The following is a 17,793-nucleotide window of genomic DNA, read 5'->3' on the forward strand; positions in this document are numbered from 1 at the left end:
TGAAGTGACGTCAAAATATCGTTGAGCTATTTTGGCGTAGGTGACGAAACTGCCAGGGGGCAGGGTTTCATATTTTTTTGTAGCACCCCTGGGCGCTGCCATTGGCTAGCAGACCCCCACCTGCTGTTAGCATTCCATTGACTCCCGTTCATTTTGGCATCACTTTGACAGCGAATAACTTTACATCTGATGCGTTTAAAGACTCCATTTATCCATTAATTATTTCTAAAGAAACATGAAAATGTATAAAAGGCTCCATTACCTTGTATCTTACGTTATGGTCCCGTAGAAGCAGTTTTTGTAAAAATTAGGCTAACGACTGCATCATAACCAGCGACTCTCTTTCACACAGTAGAGAAATTACCGCATGGACAGGAGGAGAAGCTTGCAGGCAATCTTTTTTTTTTGGGGGGGGGGGGTGCTTCTAATTGACTTCACTTGTCTCCTTTAAATCCAATGGGGTCGATGTGTCCATTTCTTTTACTGTCTATGCGAACTGCAAGCTTTGAATGCTTATATCTTCTAATGTGAATTTTGTCACTGTTTTGTAGCACACTGCTTATAGATAACCTTAAGACTAACATATTAATACTAACAGCCAAAAAACTTTCATTTTGATTTCATGGGGAATTTAATTTAATTTAAATAAATAAAAAAATTCAATTCCTGTCTATTTTTGTGTTTTGACACAAATTCATGTCATTCATGGCACTTAAGAAAACATCAGCAAAGTAAGTTTAAAGGAAAGTTATCCAGACTACATTAAATAGTAGGATGAGGTTGATACTATGTTTTATATGTCCAGTTAATATTTGCTAGTAACGACATTTTCTTTTTTCTTTCATAACTGTAGCCATTCATAACTCTAGCCAGTTCTTAAAGCCTGAAAAGGGTTACAGAGGGTTTCGTTTAAAATGCTAATCAATTGTACAGGGGCTATTTATAATAATTACAGTCTGAAATTAAAATAACAAACTAAACTGGCCAACCTTTACGTTTCCATACATTTTTTATGTCGTTATGATTAAGATCATAATCCCAGTCCATAATCAATTAAATTTGAACAAGACATCACGCCTCTGTACTTTAAATCCGGAAGACACGCCCACAACGAACTTGTGCCCTGGCGGCACAAAGCGATTGGCCAAGGAGCGCTGTCAATCACGGATCTCTGCCATTCCTTCAGTTCCGCCAACGAGACTTTACACAGATGTGTTTCAGGCGTGAGCAGTTGAGACGCTGGGACTCCGTTCGAGTGGGATCAACTTCTTTCACAGGATCTACCGTCTCCTACTCGGACACCTTGAGATCATTGTAACAGTTATCGTGAGCAGTGTAGGTCAAGGTGATCGGGGAGTTACTTTGTTGTAGAATTTAACATATTTAGGCAGGGTTTTAAGCGCAGAAGAAAATGCCTGTAGCTTCTCTCCTGCCTTTCACGGTCACTCCGAATAGGAAGTCCGCCAGCCCGACCTCCTTTAGGCTCACGGAGAAATTCATCTTGCTTTTAGTGTTCAGCGCCTTCATCACCCTGTGTTTCGGAGCTATCTTCTTCTTGCCGGATTCCACGAAGCTGCTCAGCGGAGTTTTCTTCCGCTCTTCCTCGGTGGAGGCAGAGACACGCACAGGTACGGTCAGTGACACGAGCACCGGGACGGGCAAGGATGAGAAGATCCTGGCCAAGATCAGAAAAGACCACGAAAAGGCGCTGATTGAGGCCAAGGACACCCTACAAAAAGGGGCGAGCGAGATCAAACAGGACATCAACAGCGACAAAGAGAAACTTGCTCAGGGGAAGGGAGCGAAAGCTGACAGTTTGCCGTTTGTTCCGTATGAGCGGCCGCCTGGAGCAACAGGGCACGAGCCCGCGGATCCTGACATTAAAGCGAAAAGAGCCAAGATTAAAGAGGTACTGTATGTTTTATTTTTATTTATTTTTTACTAGATATTCTCTTGATGTTTTTAGACTCGAGAGAAATGTCAGACATTAATGTGAAAAGAACTTTCTCCTTGTAGCGAAACCAATCTATTATTAAAATTAGTGTAATGTCAGTAAGTTACTTGTGGCCGGAAACCAAAACTGGAGGAGTGTTGACCGTGTCAGTTTCAGGAAGCATTTCCAGTGAAGTAAACGCAGAGTTGTAATAGGATAGATAAGTAGACGTGTTGTTTGTTGTTGAACCTGTATGTTCTGACGTGTAGGTTAAAGGACAAGAAACTCCTGTCGCTCACAGGAGAACGTGTTCATTCTTTCAATCGCTCATTCACCTAGTATTACTGCCTGGCAGTGTTTTAGTCATCATTTCAAAATTTTCAGTCAGCATTTCACTCTGAATTCCCTGTGGTCAGTATTTAATCAACATTACCCATTTCTGTCAGTATTTATCCCATACACCCCCCCCCCCCATATTTAACATTTTCAGTCTTTATTTCAGACTGTGTTCCCTGCCTCTTCAGTCTGCACTGCCTCTATTTCAGTTCGCATTCCCTGTTTATTCAGTATTCATTATTTTTATTATTTTTTTTGTATTTCAGGCAGTTATGCCTTCCTTTTCAGTCAGTATTGACTTTATTGCAGTTACTGTTGCAGTCTGTCTTCCCTGGTTTCAGTATTCCTTAATGTGTGTGTGTTTTTTTTGCAGTTCAATCAGTGTTTGTCTTTTCAGTTAATAATTTTGCTATTGTTCCTTTTTTTTTTTTTTTTTTGAGGATTGCCCGTTTCAGTCTGTATTTTCCTGATTTTCAGTCAGTATTCACTATTTTTTTCAGTCAGTGTTTTAGTCAGTAAGTCCTCTCATGTTTCAGTAAGTACAACAGTCTGTATTCCAGTAAGTATTCCCTGTTTTTTCAGTATTTCAAGCCAGAACTCTTCATATTTCCATTAGTATTTGTTTGTATTTGAGTCACTATTCCCTATTTCACTCAGTATTTTAGTTTGCATTTCCATTTTTTTTCTTTCTTTTCGAGAGTCAGTCAGTATTTCCTGTGTTCCTGTCAGCATTCTCTGTTATTAATATTTATCTTAGTGCTCCTGTTCATGTTTCCCTCCCTGTTCCCTGTATTTCAGACTGTTCAGTCATAGTTGAGCTTGATGTTTTTACATGATAAGGGCAACCGTTTTGTTTACATGGAATCTGGGTAAGTTCTATCATAAGTGCAAGATGAGTCATCAGCATCATATTCGTGATGTTGCCAGTAATGACAATAGTAAGCCAAAACCTGGGCCTATATGTGTTGAGTTTTGGATTACTAGTTACAAGGGCACAGTAACGTATGCTGAGACACTATAAAAAAATAAAATAATGTTGGTGAAGTACTAGTAACAATTTGAAAAATATTTGCAGTATTGGATAATAATCTATGGTATAGATGTTTTGTGTATTCTTAATTAATGGCCATCTCAAGTATGTTTTCTCTGCAAAGTTGATTTGATTTGTTCATCAATATTGTTTTGAAGCCATATTATATACCCTCATTTTGCTTTCTTTTGGAAAATATAAATGATGTCACTATGGATTTTTATTCTTAAATGATGCTGGTAAAATGGTGTAGCCTTGAAAACTACAGTAATAACTTTTTTTCTGTTTTCTTGGAGCAGTAGAGATATCTTGCTCAGATTGAGCTGAGCTCATCTCAGTGTCTTGGTTGCAGTGACCTGCTAAAGCGTTAACCATGAGCTTGTAAAGGAGCATAAACAAGGCTGTCATTTCTTGTTTCTGTCAGGATGGGTGCATTTAGAGCATGTCAGGCCAGTCTAATAATCCCTCAGTATGAGTCGAATGTTAACTTAGCATCAGCTTGATTAAATTAAATTTGCTATTGATTGAGGCTCTGCTTTTCCCATTTGAGTCAGGCAAGTCCACAGTATAGATCGAGATGAAAACTGACAGCATGGTAAAGCTTTAAAATCGCTTTTCAGTTGGTATTGACCTTGTGTCCTTGTGTTTTTTGTTTTTTTTTATGTGAGTTTGTCTTCCACAGTCAGTCACTATGTTTCAGTTTCAGTTATTTGCATAAGGAAATGGTTTCTATGCTCCTACGGTGTCGTTTAAATTTTCATTGTGTTACTTTGTAATGCCAGCTTATGTTTTGAGAATTTTTACTACTGTTTCTTTTTGCTGGAGGGCTCGTTTTTGCTCATGAATTTTTTTGTATATTTAATCATGTGACACAAAGCGTATTCTAGTCTCCGTAGTAGTTCATCTTAATGGCTAACAGTGGAAAACCTGTTGATAATACGGTAGCTCCTCAGAGTTAGTCCGCCAGAGTTGGATGAGTTTTAACGCCAGGATTAAACCGTCATAGAGTTAAGCACATTAGTGTATGTGGAAGCCTCCACGTTCCTCTCCAAGACTATTTGTGTTCCTGTGGATCTCACAAGCCCCTCATCTCTCTTGCTTAAAGCAGTGGCTCAGCATCAGAACAGTGATAATTCACCCTTGAATAGCAGGATTTCATCCATTGATCGCTGGCAACAAACAGGAAATTCATCCATTGAAGGAAACAAACAGTCACAGCTTGACCCTGTGGGGTCTCACTTGTCAGATGAGGCTGTGGGCATTCTGTCTTGTCCTGCCAGACACTCTGACCTTTGAGGACTTGAATTGCCTTAGAAAATAAATTGATCTCAAGGTTATGAAGTGAAAATGGTTGTGTGAGATTTTTATTTTTTTTTTGCTTTTATAACTAAAAGCTGTAAACTCCTAAAATAGATAAGTCACAGTAACGTTTTGGACTCTTTTGTAGTTTTTTTTAATTTATTAATAGTAATAGTCGTAATTTTTGTTACAGAAATGCAGATCTCTTTGATTGACTCATATTAATATTTACATTACTGGTATTAAACTTAATGTTCTCAATAAATATGTAGGCCTAATGAAAAATATTGATAAATATATAACATTTATTTATTATAAATGTACAGTACTATTTAAAAGTTTTGGGTCAGTAGTACGATTATTTTTAAATTCTTTCTTCTTTTGAAATTTCTGTCTATTAGAGTATCAAAAAAATCTTAAACAGTGCAACTGTTTTCAACAATGATTAAAAAAAAAATTAAAAAAAAGTTTTTTGAGCACCAAATCAGAAAATTAGAATGATTTCTGAAGGATCATGTGACACTGAAGACTAGAATAATGGGTGTTGAAAATTCATCTTTGCCATCACCAGAATAAATTACATTTTAGAATAGAAAAAGGTTCTTTAAAATTGTAATATTATTTCACAGTATTACCATTTTTAATGTATTTCTTATCAAATAAATGCAGCCTTAGTAAGAGACTTCTTTCGAAAACATAGAAAAATCTCACCGACCCCACACTTTTGAAAGTTTTGTAGAAATGTTTAGTATATCTTTCATTTGTTAAATTACTGTTCTTGATCTTTACATTATTAGCAGCAAAAGCTAATCAACAGTCTCTTATCAGTAAACAAGTCTGAAATCATTTAGTAATTTATTAATAATCATCAGTAGCAAGGCTAGGCTGTGGCAATGTAATTAAACCGTTCTGACTCGACAAAGTGCTCCAAACTGTACCTTAAATATTCCCCACCAAATATATTTGCTCATGGCTCTTTGGCTGTAGTTAGAATGCATTATGTTTGTATCGAGGGTGGCCTCAGTAAAGGCACTCCACGAAAAAGTATCCTTCACACTGCATGTTGGACCCAGAAAATTCCCGGAACATTGCCAGGTCTCCTTCTGTGTGAATGCAAACACGTCATGGGATTGATCCCGGGACGGTGACCTAGAAACATTGCCGGGTTTAGTCCCTGAACGAGCGCTGTGTGAACAAAAGCCAGAACTAATGCTGTAAAGGTTGTGTCGTAGTGATGACGCATGTTATCGTGTGACTCTTTTACCCAGGTGTTTTGAAAGCAGATCAACGTTTGCGACGTAAAAAATATGTGCAAACTGTAATGAAGCAGAGATCAGTTAGTTCCTCACTTTCCTCGCTAATGCCGAGATCGTTCGCCAGCTTGAGTGAAAGGTAACGTGCCTAGCGTTTTCGACTCCTACATTACATGTGACATCCTGATGTCACATGTCTTTATGGGTTGTGTGTGAACGCACGCACATATTCCCGGGAAATCACTGGCCGTGTGAAAGGGGCAAAATCTAGCGACCCGGGAACAATTGCCGGGACACATTACCCGTGTATTTTTCGGAATCGCAGTGTGAAAGTGGCTTTTGTTTTTGGCTTCTCACCTGCACCTCTAATATTCTCTCTTGAGTGTGAGTACCGCAGAAAGTGCTCGCAGGACACGTTACAGACCCATCTGGGCTCTGAGCTCCTCTCATTCATTATAGATGACGGAGCTCTCCACTTGCTCAGCCCTTATTCCTCTTGCCATTAATTATGCACAATTCAAGCTAATAAGATAAATACATTCTCATCGAAATGTTCATAGGATATCAATGTTTGGGCAATGTAGTAAAAATGTATACAAATTAAACTTTAAAGATACATAGTAGAAAAGAGAGCGCCTATAGTGGGGTTTTGAAAAAGAAGTAAGTTTATAACTTAGAATACAGGCTGCAAAAACTTGTAGAAGTGCATAAAGTTCAATATTTTGCTTGTCAGATTATACTATGTGGCAGCAGTAAGATCTTGAATGATATTGACATCAATTGTCTTTTATGTCAGGTTATGCAATGTATATCTTAGGTAGATCCTTCCAGAAAATGACTTAAACATTCATTTTCAATGACAACTTCCGGTTCCATGGGAGATGTGACCACTGGCATGTAATGGCATGTATTCATGTAAACGCATTTAATTGGTTTTAATTTTTGCATGCCAGCTTAACTGAAGCAAAACTCCTGATACTGTGCAGTCAGAGGGCTATTTTTTTTCCAGGGCGCATGTTAGGAGTGCATTAAAAATAACTTTAAATGTGCAGTAATAATTGATGAAATAATGCATAAAATCTGTTAGAGCAATGCATGTTAAATAATGTTCTTTAATTCCTGTTCTTTACGTCTTTTTACTTCTTGTGATGGACCAGCCCAGAAAGATGCTAAACCCTTATGCATATTGCAGGAGTTTTAACAAGCTCAAAATACACAGATGCTCTAAGTTTGAAATGTCTGTGCTTTATTTTTTGTGACTGCTCATTCAAACATAAAATATGCCCTCTTACAACTGTCTACAACATATTACAAAATAAACACATTAAAGTAAACATAATAAATCAACAGTCAGATCACAAGCAATTTCTTTGAAAAGTGCAGTGTTCCTAATGAAATCATAACCCTTTGAAGTTTAATAACATTTGAAAGAAAATTTGATTAATCATTAGAGTAGTTTCTGTTTTCCATCCCCAAATTTAAGACCTCTTAAATTGATACAGACATTTTAGAATACCTTTAATTTCATAAAACCTATTCATACATGATATAAATTAGAGGGCGAACGATAGTGTGTATATATATATACTATATTCGTTTTTTTTTGGAATATTCCAGGGATTTTTGGGAAAGTTTACATAAATTTACTGGAAATTTGCCACCCCTTTGCAACCCTACTTGCGAATAAGGCATTCTCTTAGAGGTAGAATCTACTGATGGATAGTTATATGGATAGGTGAGCGAGAATTTTTTTTTTTTTTTTTTTTTTCACAAGATTCCTGCACCTTTTTACAACTACAGCTGTGATCAATGTAAATTGTCTGGAGACCTAAGCCAGCCTTTGGATTATTTAGGTCAATCTCGTTTTAGCCAGAAGCAGCCCGACTGACCTTAGGTACTGAGATATGTAATGGATGCCCCCGAGCAATAGCTCAGTTGCTGCAGGCATAGTTAGTCCCCAGCCAGATTTGTCTTTTTCACTCTAATTTTTGGTCTTGAGGTGGCTGGAATATGTTCTCTAGTGGTCAAAATTCTGGATCATTGTTTATGGTGTTTCTGGAGAATGTATAATGGATGGTGAGAAGAATGCGAAATTCAGCACAAGAGCAGCGTTATCTTCACTGGCTTTAAATGGCATATCTGAACAGTTTGCTAGGATCTATGATGTGTTGCTTTTGTTGTATGAACTGCATGCTCTTCTATGCTAAAGCACAGATTAGATTTGGCAGATTAAAATGCACGTGAAATGAGTAACACAAGGGAGTTTTGGTTAGTGTTTTCAGCAAGCATTGGGACACTTGTGCTGCAATTGTGATTGCTTGGTTTTCGAGTAATTGATTACTCCAAAATCCGAGTCCAATGCTGATTAAAGCAGCAATAAACATCTGCTCAGACTAGAATGCAATGATCAGGAGATGCATGAGATGATGGAACAGTGAATCAATGAGATCAATAATAATTGAACATGAAAATAATCAACAATGTATTTTATTTTAGATTAGTTGGGCTTGGCACGCTTTGCATGAATGATCTTTGTCAGTGATGAAACTTGAAAATCCTTTATGCATTTACTTATTTACCTTGCATTTGTTGTCAATTGTGACAGTTGTCAATAAACTATAATACTTCATAACTGCATGGGCATGCAGGCCAGTCAAACTAATTTAAATCTTCAATAAGCCTTGATTAGAACTTGAAATGATATATAACACAAGTAATAATATTTCCGTAATCAGTAATGACCTACTGTAATGACCTACTGTTATTGATTCACTTAAAATTTGACATTTCGTGACATTCCTCGTTCAACTGCGAATTCCGTTTTTATGACTGGATTTCGCGATTCTCTCCATGTTTTACACATTGCATAAATCATAGAGCCCTATGAATCTTAACTGAAATTGTACAGTTCCATAGGAGTTAGAAACATATTTTTCTCATGAGATAGTTCGAAATAAAAACAACTTTTCTAACATTATAAATAAGTTTCCTTTCTGAATAAAAGCAATTTCTTATGAAAAAAAAAAGTCATTTGAACGGTACTGTATATTAAATATTACCCTTTTAAACTATAGTGTATGCTGTTATTTGCATCCAGAAATTGTCTTCAGTTTGCATATTTTTTTGAAGGTGATCTATGGGCAAATTGTGCAATATTGGTTTTATTGACAGACTAATTTATTCTTGTGATTTTATTATTTACAGCATCATGTTTTCTGTCCAAGCATCAGTATAGCAGCAGTTTTTTATTTATTTTTTATTATGTATAGCTGGTCTTTCGCAAGAATACCAAGTTGTTGTTGTATTCCCTTGTATAACCTTCTGGTGCGCTGTACGGCCCAACCTCCACTTCCCCTCAATGATTTGTGTATTCATATTTAAGTTTAAAGCATCTCCGAAGCATGTCAGCACTAATCCCATTTCTCTTCTTTGCTTCTTACAACAAATTATAGTTGGTTTTATGACTGCACAATTCAATTCCATTGAACCATAAAAATCAAACAGACCAATAAAGTGCAGAAAGTGTTATTTGAAGCATTGACACTTTGCTCTGGGAAAGTTCCCTTTCTGATTTTACTACAGGGTTCCGAGACATTAATTTCATTTAAATATTTGGTCTTGGTAGTTTTATTGTGCTTGCTCAGCCTGTTAAACAAATAATGGATTTCACTCCCTCGTATTCTGTATTGGAATGGAGGGAAAACATTGATTATCCTTTAAGTCTTCATTACTTTGCCACCTGTCGGAGGGTCAAATCTTGTTGCTGTGTTTTCCATCACTAATATAAAGGTCATGCCAATATGTGTCATGGTGGTTTTATATTGCTTTTGTCCATGAGCTGTTGAGAATACATAAAGGAGTGACTAGTATGTATTACAGTGATAGTTGATACCAATGCATTTATAAGAGACCGTACGGTTTCATACTATTGTATTACAGTTAAAACTGGTTTCTGTACAAAACGAAAAAATCCCTCGGCCCTGTGAGAGCACAGATAGGGCGTAGGCTGTCATGTATCTTTCTGGTTTCTGCTGTGGAAACCTGTGGATTTTATGAAACTTTCAGACTGTCTTTTTTTCTTTCATCACTGAAGCCAAATAATAGATTTTTTTCTTCTCTTCACTGAATCTGAAAGGGTTATCTTTTTCTGGGTCAGAGGTCCTTAAAGACAACTGCTACAGGTCTACCTCTGTTTTATGACAACACATCAGGTGTAACAGTGGTATGAATTTCAGACTTGAAATCGTGGCTTGGTGCCTCTGGCTTATTTTGAAAATTGCAAGCACATTTTCCCCAGTTTAATTATAGGTGGTAACAGCTTCTCTCAGCTTGCATAGAGAATTGCAATCGAAACATAATATGCCTTTTTTAATGCTTTATGACTGTGACTTGATGGTACCAGGTAGGGCATGATCTCAGTCACATGCACAATACACATGCGTTATTTGTTAAAGTATTTGTTTGTCTAAATATTTACTCGCCCATATGCCATTCCAAACTTGTATGCTTGTCTTACTTCTAGGGCTGGGCGATATGGCCTAAAAATAAAATCTCCGATTTATTTTTTTTTAACCGATTTTCGATTTTTTTCCGATTTTTTTTTCCCCCCTACTTAAGGAAAGTAATAAGTACAAACAGCAGACAACTTAAAGCAAATTTTGCTTTTATTTAATCAAAAGTAGGACTGCTCCGATCACGATCGGCCGATCGTTAATGAGCATCTCGTCAGTAAAGCCGGTTCTCTAATCAGCGGTTAATTCCATCAGGTGCATGATTTCACATCGAACAGCTGTTACTACACAGAGCCGTTTGTTAACTGAGAAGATGCGCAAATAAACGCTGAAAATGAAGTGGATTTGCGCATCTTCTCAGTTATGGCTCCTTGTAGTAACAGCTGTTCGATGTGAAATAACGCACCTGAGGGAATTTACCGCTGATTAGAGAACCGGCTCGTGATCGGAGCAGCCCTAATCAAAAGCAAGACAAATGTAACCCCCATTTTCATATTCTGCTGGTGCTGTTGCTTTTGACTGCGGTGGGCTTTAGGCAGCGTGGGGTCTCTTGCTCCACGTCTGTCGCAACAAACCCATACCAGTTCCAAACAACAGATGATTTTATTCCTTTCTTGGGAACAAACTTCCAACTCTCACCGGTAGCCATGTTGTCGCTTGCTGTTTCGTGTGTGCTATGATGTTGTTGTTGTTGTTGTTGTCGCTTGCCATACTGCCATGTGAAACTAACGCTACGGAAGCTCCGGGGAGCCAAAAATGCGCCATTACACAAAAACTCAATTTACTTATTTTTTTAATCGCCTGTAACAAAAAAATCCGAATTAATTCATTCAATCGAATTTCGCCCAGGCCTACTTACTTCCATGGATCACATATAGTGAATTTTGTAAGAAGATCCTGACCACTTTATTCAGTTTCAATTGCAGGAGGACTGGGACTGTCAAGCTCCAAAATGTTATAAAAAATGACTGTAAAAGCTTTTATAAAATAGTCCATGTGACCATTTGCACTATATTTAAACTCTGAAGCTGTATGATAGCTTTGTGTGAGGAACAGACTGAAATATAAACTGGAAAATCTTGATTCATGAACAAATAACTATTTCTTAAGTTAATATTTTCAAAGAATCGTTTGATTCTGTGCACGAAACTGGTCTGAATTATTCATTCGTTATGCATTGGACTGATCCGTCTCTAATGTGTTTGGTTTGTTCGTAGCACAAGTCATATGTCTCCAGAAGACTTGAAAAATAGTGCAAATGTTATGTGGACCAATTTTATGGTGCTGTTTTGAAGCTTGAAATGCATGAGAAAATGACACCATTTCCTGTTTTGACTGAGCCAGTCTTTGAGTAAATATTGCGTCAAGTAATTATTCAAGAGAAGTGCACAGTAGGGGATAAAATGAGCAATGAAACCAATTACAAACAATACAATAAAGATGCAAATGAAGTAAACTGTGCTCTTAGTATTAAAGTAAGCTTTCAAAGATTGTGAATAACAGAACTTAATCAAATGTTTTATAAAGCTACCTAATTTAGCTCAGTCTTCTAATGATTATTAGTTGTAATACTGTGTTTTTGACTGCTGTGCTGCCACTAAAACGTGAAGTTCATTGACCCTGTACTTCAATTTTCATGACTTCTTAGAAATATTATGGCATAGTCTGCTGATTTGTCATAAGATAATGTACAACCACCGAGCATGGATGAGGTTTTGTTGCAGCTGCAGAGATGATGATAATCAGGAAGAATCAAAGAAACAGTAGGAGTGTGTTAGAAACTACAGACCATTCAGTAAGAGTGATAGTTTTGCATCGCACAGTACGATTTGTACAAAAACATGCAAAAAAAAAAAAAGTGTAGTTTTTGGAGTTACATAAGAAAATCGTTGAATATTTTGGGACAAGGCTGGTAAATATATTGGCAGGTGAAGTAAAAATCTGAATGACTGGCCATCAGAAGAGTTCAGTTTCCATTTTATCGCATTTACAATGTGAGTACAGTTTCATTTATTAAAAAGAAATAATGACTATTTATTTACCTTATATTCTATTTCTAGAGGGCTTACTAAACCTACTATGCGGCAAAGAACAATTTGTTCAGTATTGTTTGATTCATTTTAGGATAGCATCATATTAAACCGCAAGCTCTAATGCACCGATCCAAAATTGACAAATCAGATTTGATTTCGTACCTGTTAGCATTCACTTAAAACAAACTTTCTGCTTGGATTAATGCACCATGACAAGCATTCTGAGCAAAAAGTGCATTTTTCCATTCATCTCACTCAACTCCATTAGAGAGTGTTTGACAACCCTAGATGCCACGCTTCTTTTCAGACATAAATTTGTCCATTCATCCTACAATTTGAGAAACTCTTTTGTCGGAGTGCATTGAATGGCTTGGTACTGGAGGAGGACGCACCTCGTAGCACGCCGTTGGCCGGCCGCCATGGTTCCACTCTCATTCGGAGAGCCAGGCAAATGGCTGTAACTTAACTCTGCCTCCCTGTTTTCAGCTGTGGGACTGGGTTGTCTCTGGAGAGTGGGTTTTGGCAGTGGATCAATGGCTTTGTGTGCCTGAGAGGGAGATAGAGAGCTTGTCTGGTAGTGTAAGCCAGGCTAGCCGTCGCTGCTCTGCCAGAGAGGCACATGTCCACCCTCTTGAACCACACCTGTTCTCTGGCATGCCGTCTGCAGGTGCTCCTCAGGTGTGCGTGCATGGGTTGTTATAGTTTCACCACTGTAATCATTTTATTGTCTGTCATGATGTCTTTTTAGTTGTTTTGCTCATGCACACGAATGCATACAGCGGGTCATTAACCTGTGGAGCTTCACTTGGCAGTCAGCGGTTGGGCTTCATAGTGCTGATAATGTGCAGTGGTGTCACATGGCAGGTTTTCTTCATTCGCATGTAAGTGTAGCATGCCAAATTATAACATTAATGCCTAAATACTCAGTTTAACTGGGAAATATCTTGAGATCCAGCATGGACTGATCCGATTAGCTGGAAAGCAATCCCTCTAAATCATACACATTTAGTAAAAAAAACACCCAGTACAACTTGAAATGTACAGTACAACAGTTTCATTAATTTCACAGAGATCTGTGCTCTTTTCCTTTTAGATCTGCATTGCTGTGATGCAACATTTAAAGTGTTTTATTAAAGGTAATTATCTTGGCTATAATCAGAGTTAATTGATTCCAGAACGGCTCAAATGGCTGATGTTATTCTATATTTTTCTGAGAGACGTGCTTGAATAGTCTGCTTCGGATCAGTCGGTGCTTTACAGTCATGTTTTGGTTGGGTGTCATGTTGCGTGACCTAAACTTGGGGTTTTGTTGTCAGACAGACGTGTTCTAGATCACAGACTGATCCACTTCTGCTTTAAAATCTCAGATGTCATGCAGTGTTAAATCTTGATGTGATGCGGTGTATTTATAAGAATACAGAATTACAGAATCAAAAAGCTGCTAAAGCATAAATCTGTTTATTTTATAGACTTTTTTTAATCAAATTTGATTTAATTCATTTTGCTATTAATTATTTAGAATTTAATAAATGTGTAAAATCTCATTGCAGCAATTATTTATTGATTTTAAATTAAATAGTGTATCGTGTGTGTGTGTGTGTGTGTGTGTGTGTGCTCTTGTTTTTGTGACATATCAGGACACAACTTTGTATAATGACATGGGTATGACACAGGTATTACAAGGAGAGGGTGACTTATGAGGACATAACCCATGTCCCCATTTTTCAAAATGCTTATAAATCATACAGAATGAGGTTTTTTTGAGAAAGTAAAAATGCACAAAGTTTCCTGTGAGGGTTAGGGGTAGGGTTGGTGAAGGGCGATAGAATAGAATATACAGTTTCTACATAAAAACCATTACGCCTATGGTATGTCCCCACTTTTCACAAAAACAAACATGTGTATATATATATGAGCTTTTTATATCAGCCTTCAGTCACCATGCTTTCTAAGATTTCAGTAGTGGCATCATCTTAAAAAAAAAAAAAAAAAAAAAAACTAAAACAAATAAATAAATTCATTTGTTGGCCCCCAGTAAAAATCTATTTCTACAGTTATTAGGTTCTCTGAACGACTGATAGATTGATCCGTTAAGAAGAGTTTACCTGACCCAGATCGCACGTGATTCTCAGTGGGTGTTTACAGAGCATGCTCATTCATTCACAAATGGAGATGAAGTTTTAAAAGTTCAGTTATTTTTGTTGGCTGATCATTGTGGTCTCATCGCTAGTTTTTCCTTTTGAAGGCTTGTGTTTTACTGCTGTAGCATGTGTTGTCTAGGTGGACTTGAGTATTATCATCACGTCCGCTGACTGAATAACACATCAAGCTCCTGACTTCTTTAGCCTCTAGGCCTGGCGTCGGAGAAGACATTTCATCTTCTCTTTCTGTGCAGCATGACTGTCATTTCAGAAACAGCCGTTATGTGAATGACTAAATTTTCAGCTTGACACCCGTAGCGTGCAATGTTAGCATAATTGTGTTCCCGCATGTTTGAGATCGGCAGTTGGACTGGTATTACCATTGCTGTTTTCTGTACCATTTCTGGTGCCGTAAGGGGAAGTGAAATTACAGGCGTGACTGAAACGAAACTGTCTCTGTTAATTACAGCATTGTGCATGTGCTCCATTTGAAGGCTTCTACCTTAGATCCAGCTTAGGGATGTTCATTTGCTGAAATGGCTATTTTTCGTCATCTTTCTTTTTTTTTTTTTTTTTTTTTTTTTTTTAATTTATTTTTGATAATACTTTATATTGCATTATAATTTTAAATTTTTCCTTTCACCCAACATAAGCTATAACAGTCATCTAAATAAGAGATAAAAAAGCCATTAAATCTTTTACTAATTTATCATGAACATATTTTATGAATAAATTAAATATACAGACCTAAATATGAATTGGCATTTCCTTTTAATAAATACAGTCCACCTTATTTAAAACCATTTTTTTGTACTGTTAATCCGTCATTGTATAAATATTGATAATATTTATACAATGACGGATTAACAGTACAAAAAAAATGGTTTTAAATAAGGTGGACTGTATTTATTAAAAGGAAATGCCAATTCATATTTAGTGAATACTTCACTGTATTTAAATGCATTCTGATATTTTACATTTAATGTGTTGTTGTTGTTGTAATATTAATGTAATATTACTTTTCTATTTCTTTGCATTACATTTATTATTGTTATTTCCAGTTTATATTCACACATACATAAGTATATATTTAAGGGTTAATATATACTGTTTATAATGTATGTTATTCTTTGCATTTATATTTAAATATTTCAGAAATTGACCCTGTTTGGACAATCTATATTTACAGGGAAACATTACAATGGCTGGTTACGTTCAGCCTTGCCTGATTTCATGCAAGCAAGACATGATGTGACATGAAGTACTCAAGCTACACACTTTCACTTCGGCTGGCCAATTAACTGATTACTGAATGCTTTTGTGCTGAAACAGACTGATTGATAAACTTTATTGGTTAAATTGAAGGTGTTTAATTGATCATGAGCTTCTTTAAGTTATCTAGCTTCAAAACAAAACTCAGGAGTTTACAAAAAAAGATTGAGGAGGTGTCAATCACTCCATCAACCTCTTGTTTAGTGACTTCTCAATGTCACAGAGATAATGAGCGTTGAATAGAATCAATCATTAGTCTGTGTGCTCATACTGCTCCCGAGGTTGTTACTCCTAAAGGCTTCTCTGTGTTGTTATTGAATGTCTGACATGTATTATGTGACCGTGAAGTTGGCAGCTTATGAATGCTTTGTTTCCATTTCTTCCTTTAGGCTGTGTGCAAACATGCTAACTAGTCACACTACCAAATTTTTAGTATTCGGTACCAATACCAGTGAAAATCCACGGTTCTCGGTACAAGTTTCAGGACAAGAGCAAAAATACAAAAACATGCTAATTAAAAAATGTGACTACACTGTAATTTATTCCAAACTGTGTACATATTACATTTTAATTGGGCTTTTAAAACCTGCTAGAGTTATCCAGCCAAGAATAACAACTAATTTAGCTAACAAAATAAAATAAAATCAGAACTGCTTTTCTGACGGACTGATATGACAGTTGTGCAGTGCAGTTGCCTTAATGTATTAAAGCTTTAATTAGGATAAAACTGTATATTAAAAAGCTAACATAAGCAGTAGCATTTACAGTGTATCTAAAAGTATGCAAAAACGAATAGGCCTACCATTAAGAGCTGTGCTTGAACAGGTTCTGCACGAATCCTCTTCTACAATATCCTCTGCTTCTCAATCTGGCTCAAACTGATAAGCGATATTAAAGATACTGTTATTTACAATACAACCGGAGCACATGCTGCTGAGATGAGGGGCGGGGCATTTAGATGCAAATTAGAGGCGGTTTAGCCAATCACAACACACTGGGCTAGCTAACCAATCAGAGCCCATCGCCTATTTCTGAAGGAGGAGCTTCATAAAAGCAGGAAATGATCACGAGTTTCTCAGAGAAAGGACAGAGCAGTGAACAATAAAGGTACATTTTATGAGAAAAGTAATGCTTTAAAAAAAAAGAGGCATTAGCACATCAGACTGTACCCCATCAACTCAATCAAGAAAAAAAAAAAAAAACGTGGACTACGCCTTTAAGTGCAATGCTGTGTGTTGAAAATGCATTTAGAAGATCTAAAGACACTTATCCCGTCCTTCCTTCTGTGTGAACTCTCTGCTGCTGACTAGGTAGTTATAAACAGTCTTATCAAATTTGCCTTGTCATATACTTATGAGGGCTCCTGAATACTATCTCCACAGCTACACACTACCTCACCTTGTCTGCTTTTACTGGAAAACAGCATAAAAATTACTGTTTCATTCTGATAATGTCCTCTCAGTGAAGGCGGCTTGATAGCAGCAGCTTATTATTATTATTATTAACAGTTGGAATCTTTGGATTTTCTTTAAGCTTTGTCTTTCTAAGTTGCCAATTAAAGAATCAACCAAGAAAAAAAAAAAGAACTTCCTCTCTTTGTTTGAACAAATAAGAGAAAAGGCAAAATGCACAAAACCACTTGAACGTGCATCACAATGCAGGGCTTCAGACTCGCTCTTCCCACTGGTCACTCTTTTGCAACTTTCTCATTTGTTCGCACGAGCACATGATTTTGTCGCAATATAGTTTTTTCATAGTTTATAGTTATATGGAAATGCAAATGGTTAACATTCAACATGCATCATGTTTCATATTCCTTTACTTATTTACCAAGGTCCTGTTTTTCTTGGAAAACACCGTTGTTCTTTCCTCCTCAGCAACGGCTGCCAAGGCCACACGTGGAACCAACCAAGAAATGAATAATATGCGTTGGTTTGAAGGATAGAGGTACTAGGCTATTCCATGCGGCCTCTCCGTGTCCCATC

The 17,793-nt window shown here is 36.9% G+C and overlaps 1 protein-coding gene across 1 annotated transcript in view; it reads left to right on the top strand.

Annotated features, from left to right (window-relative positions):
- The first annotated feature begins 1,120 nt into the window (after positions 1–1,120).
- Positions 1,121–17,793, top strand: part of LOC127938301 (mannosyl-oligosaccharide 1,2-alpha-mannosidase IA-like) — a 95,081-nt gene continuing 78,408 nt past the window's right edge. The window contains exon 1 of the mRNA XM_052534816.1: positions 1,121–1,909. Coding sequence (XP_052390776.1) covers positions 1,412–1,909 — 498 coding nt within the window. The 5' untranslated portion in view covers positions 1,121–1,411. The remainder of the gene's footprint in view (positions 1,910–17,793) is intronic.

The sequence above is a fragment of the Carassius gibelio genome, chromosome A20 (assembly GCF_023724105.1).
Source record: "Carassius gibelio isolate Cgi1373 ecotype wild population from Czech Republic chromosome A20, carGib1.2-hapl.c, whole genome shotgun sequence".
NCBI classification, from domain to species: Eukaryota; Metazoa; Chordata; class Actinopteri; order Cypriniformes; family Cyprinidae; genus Carassius; species Carassius gibelio.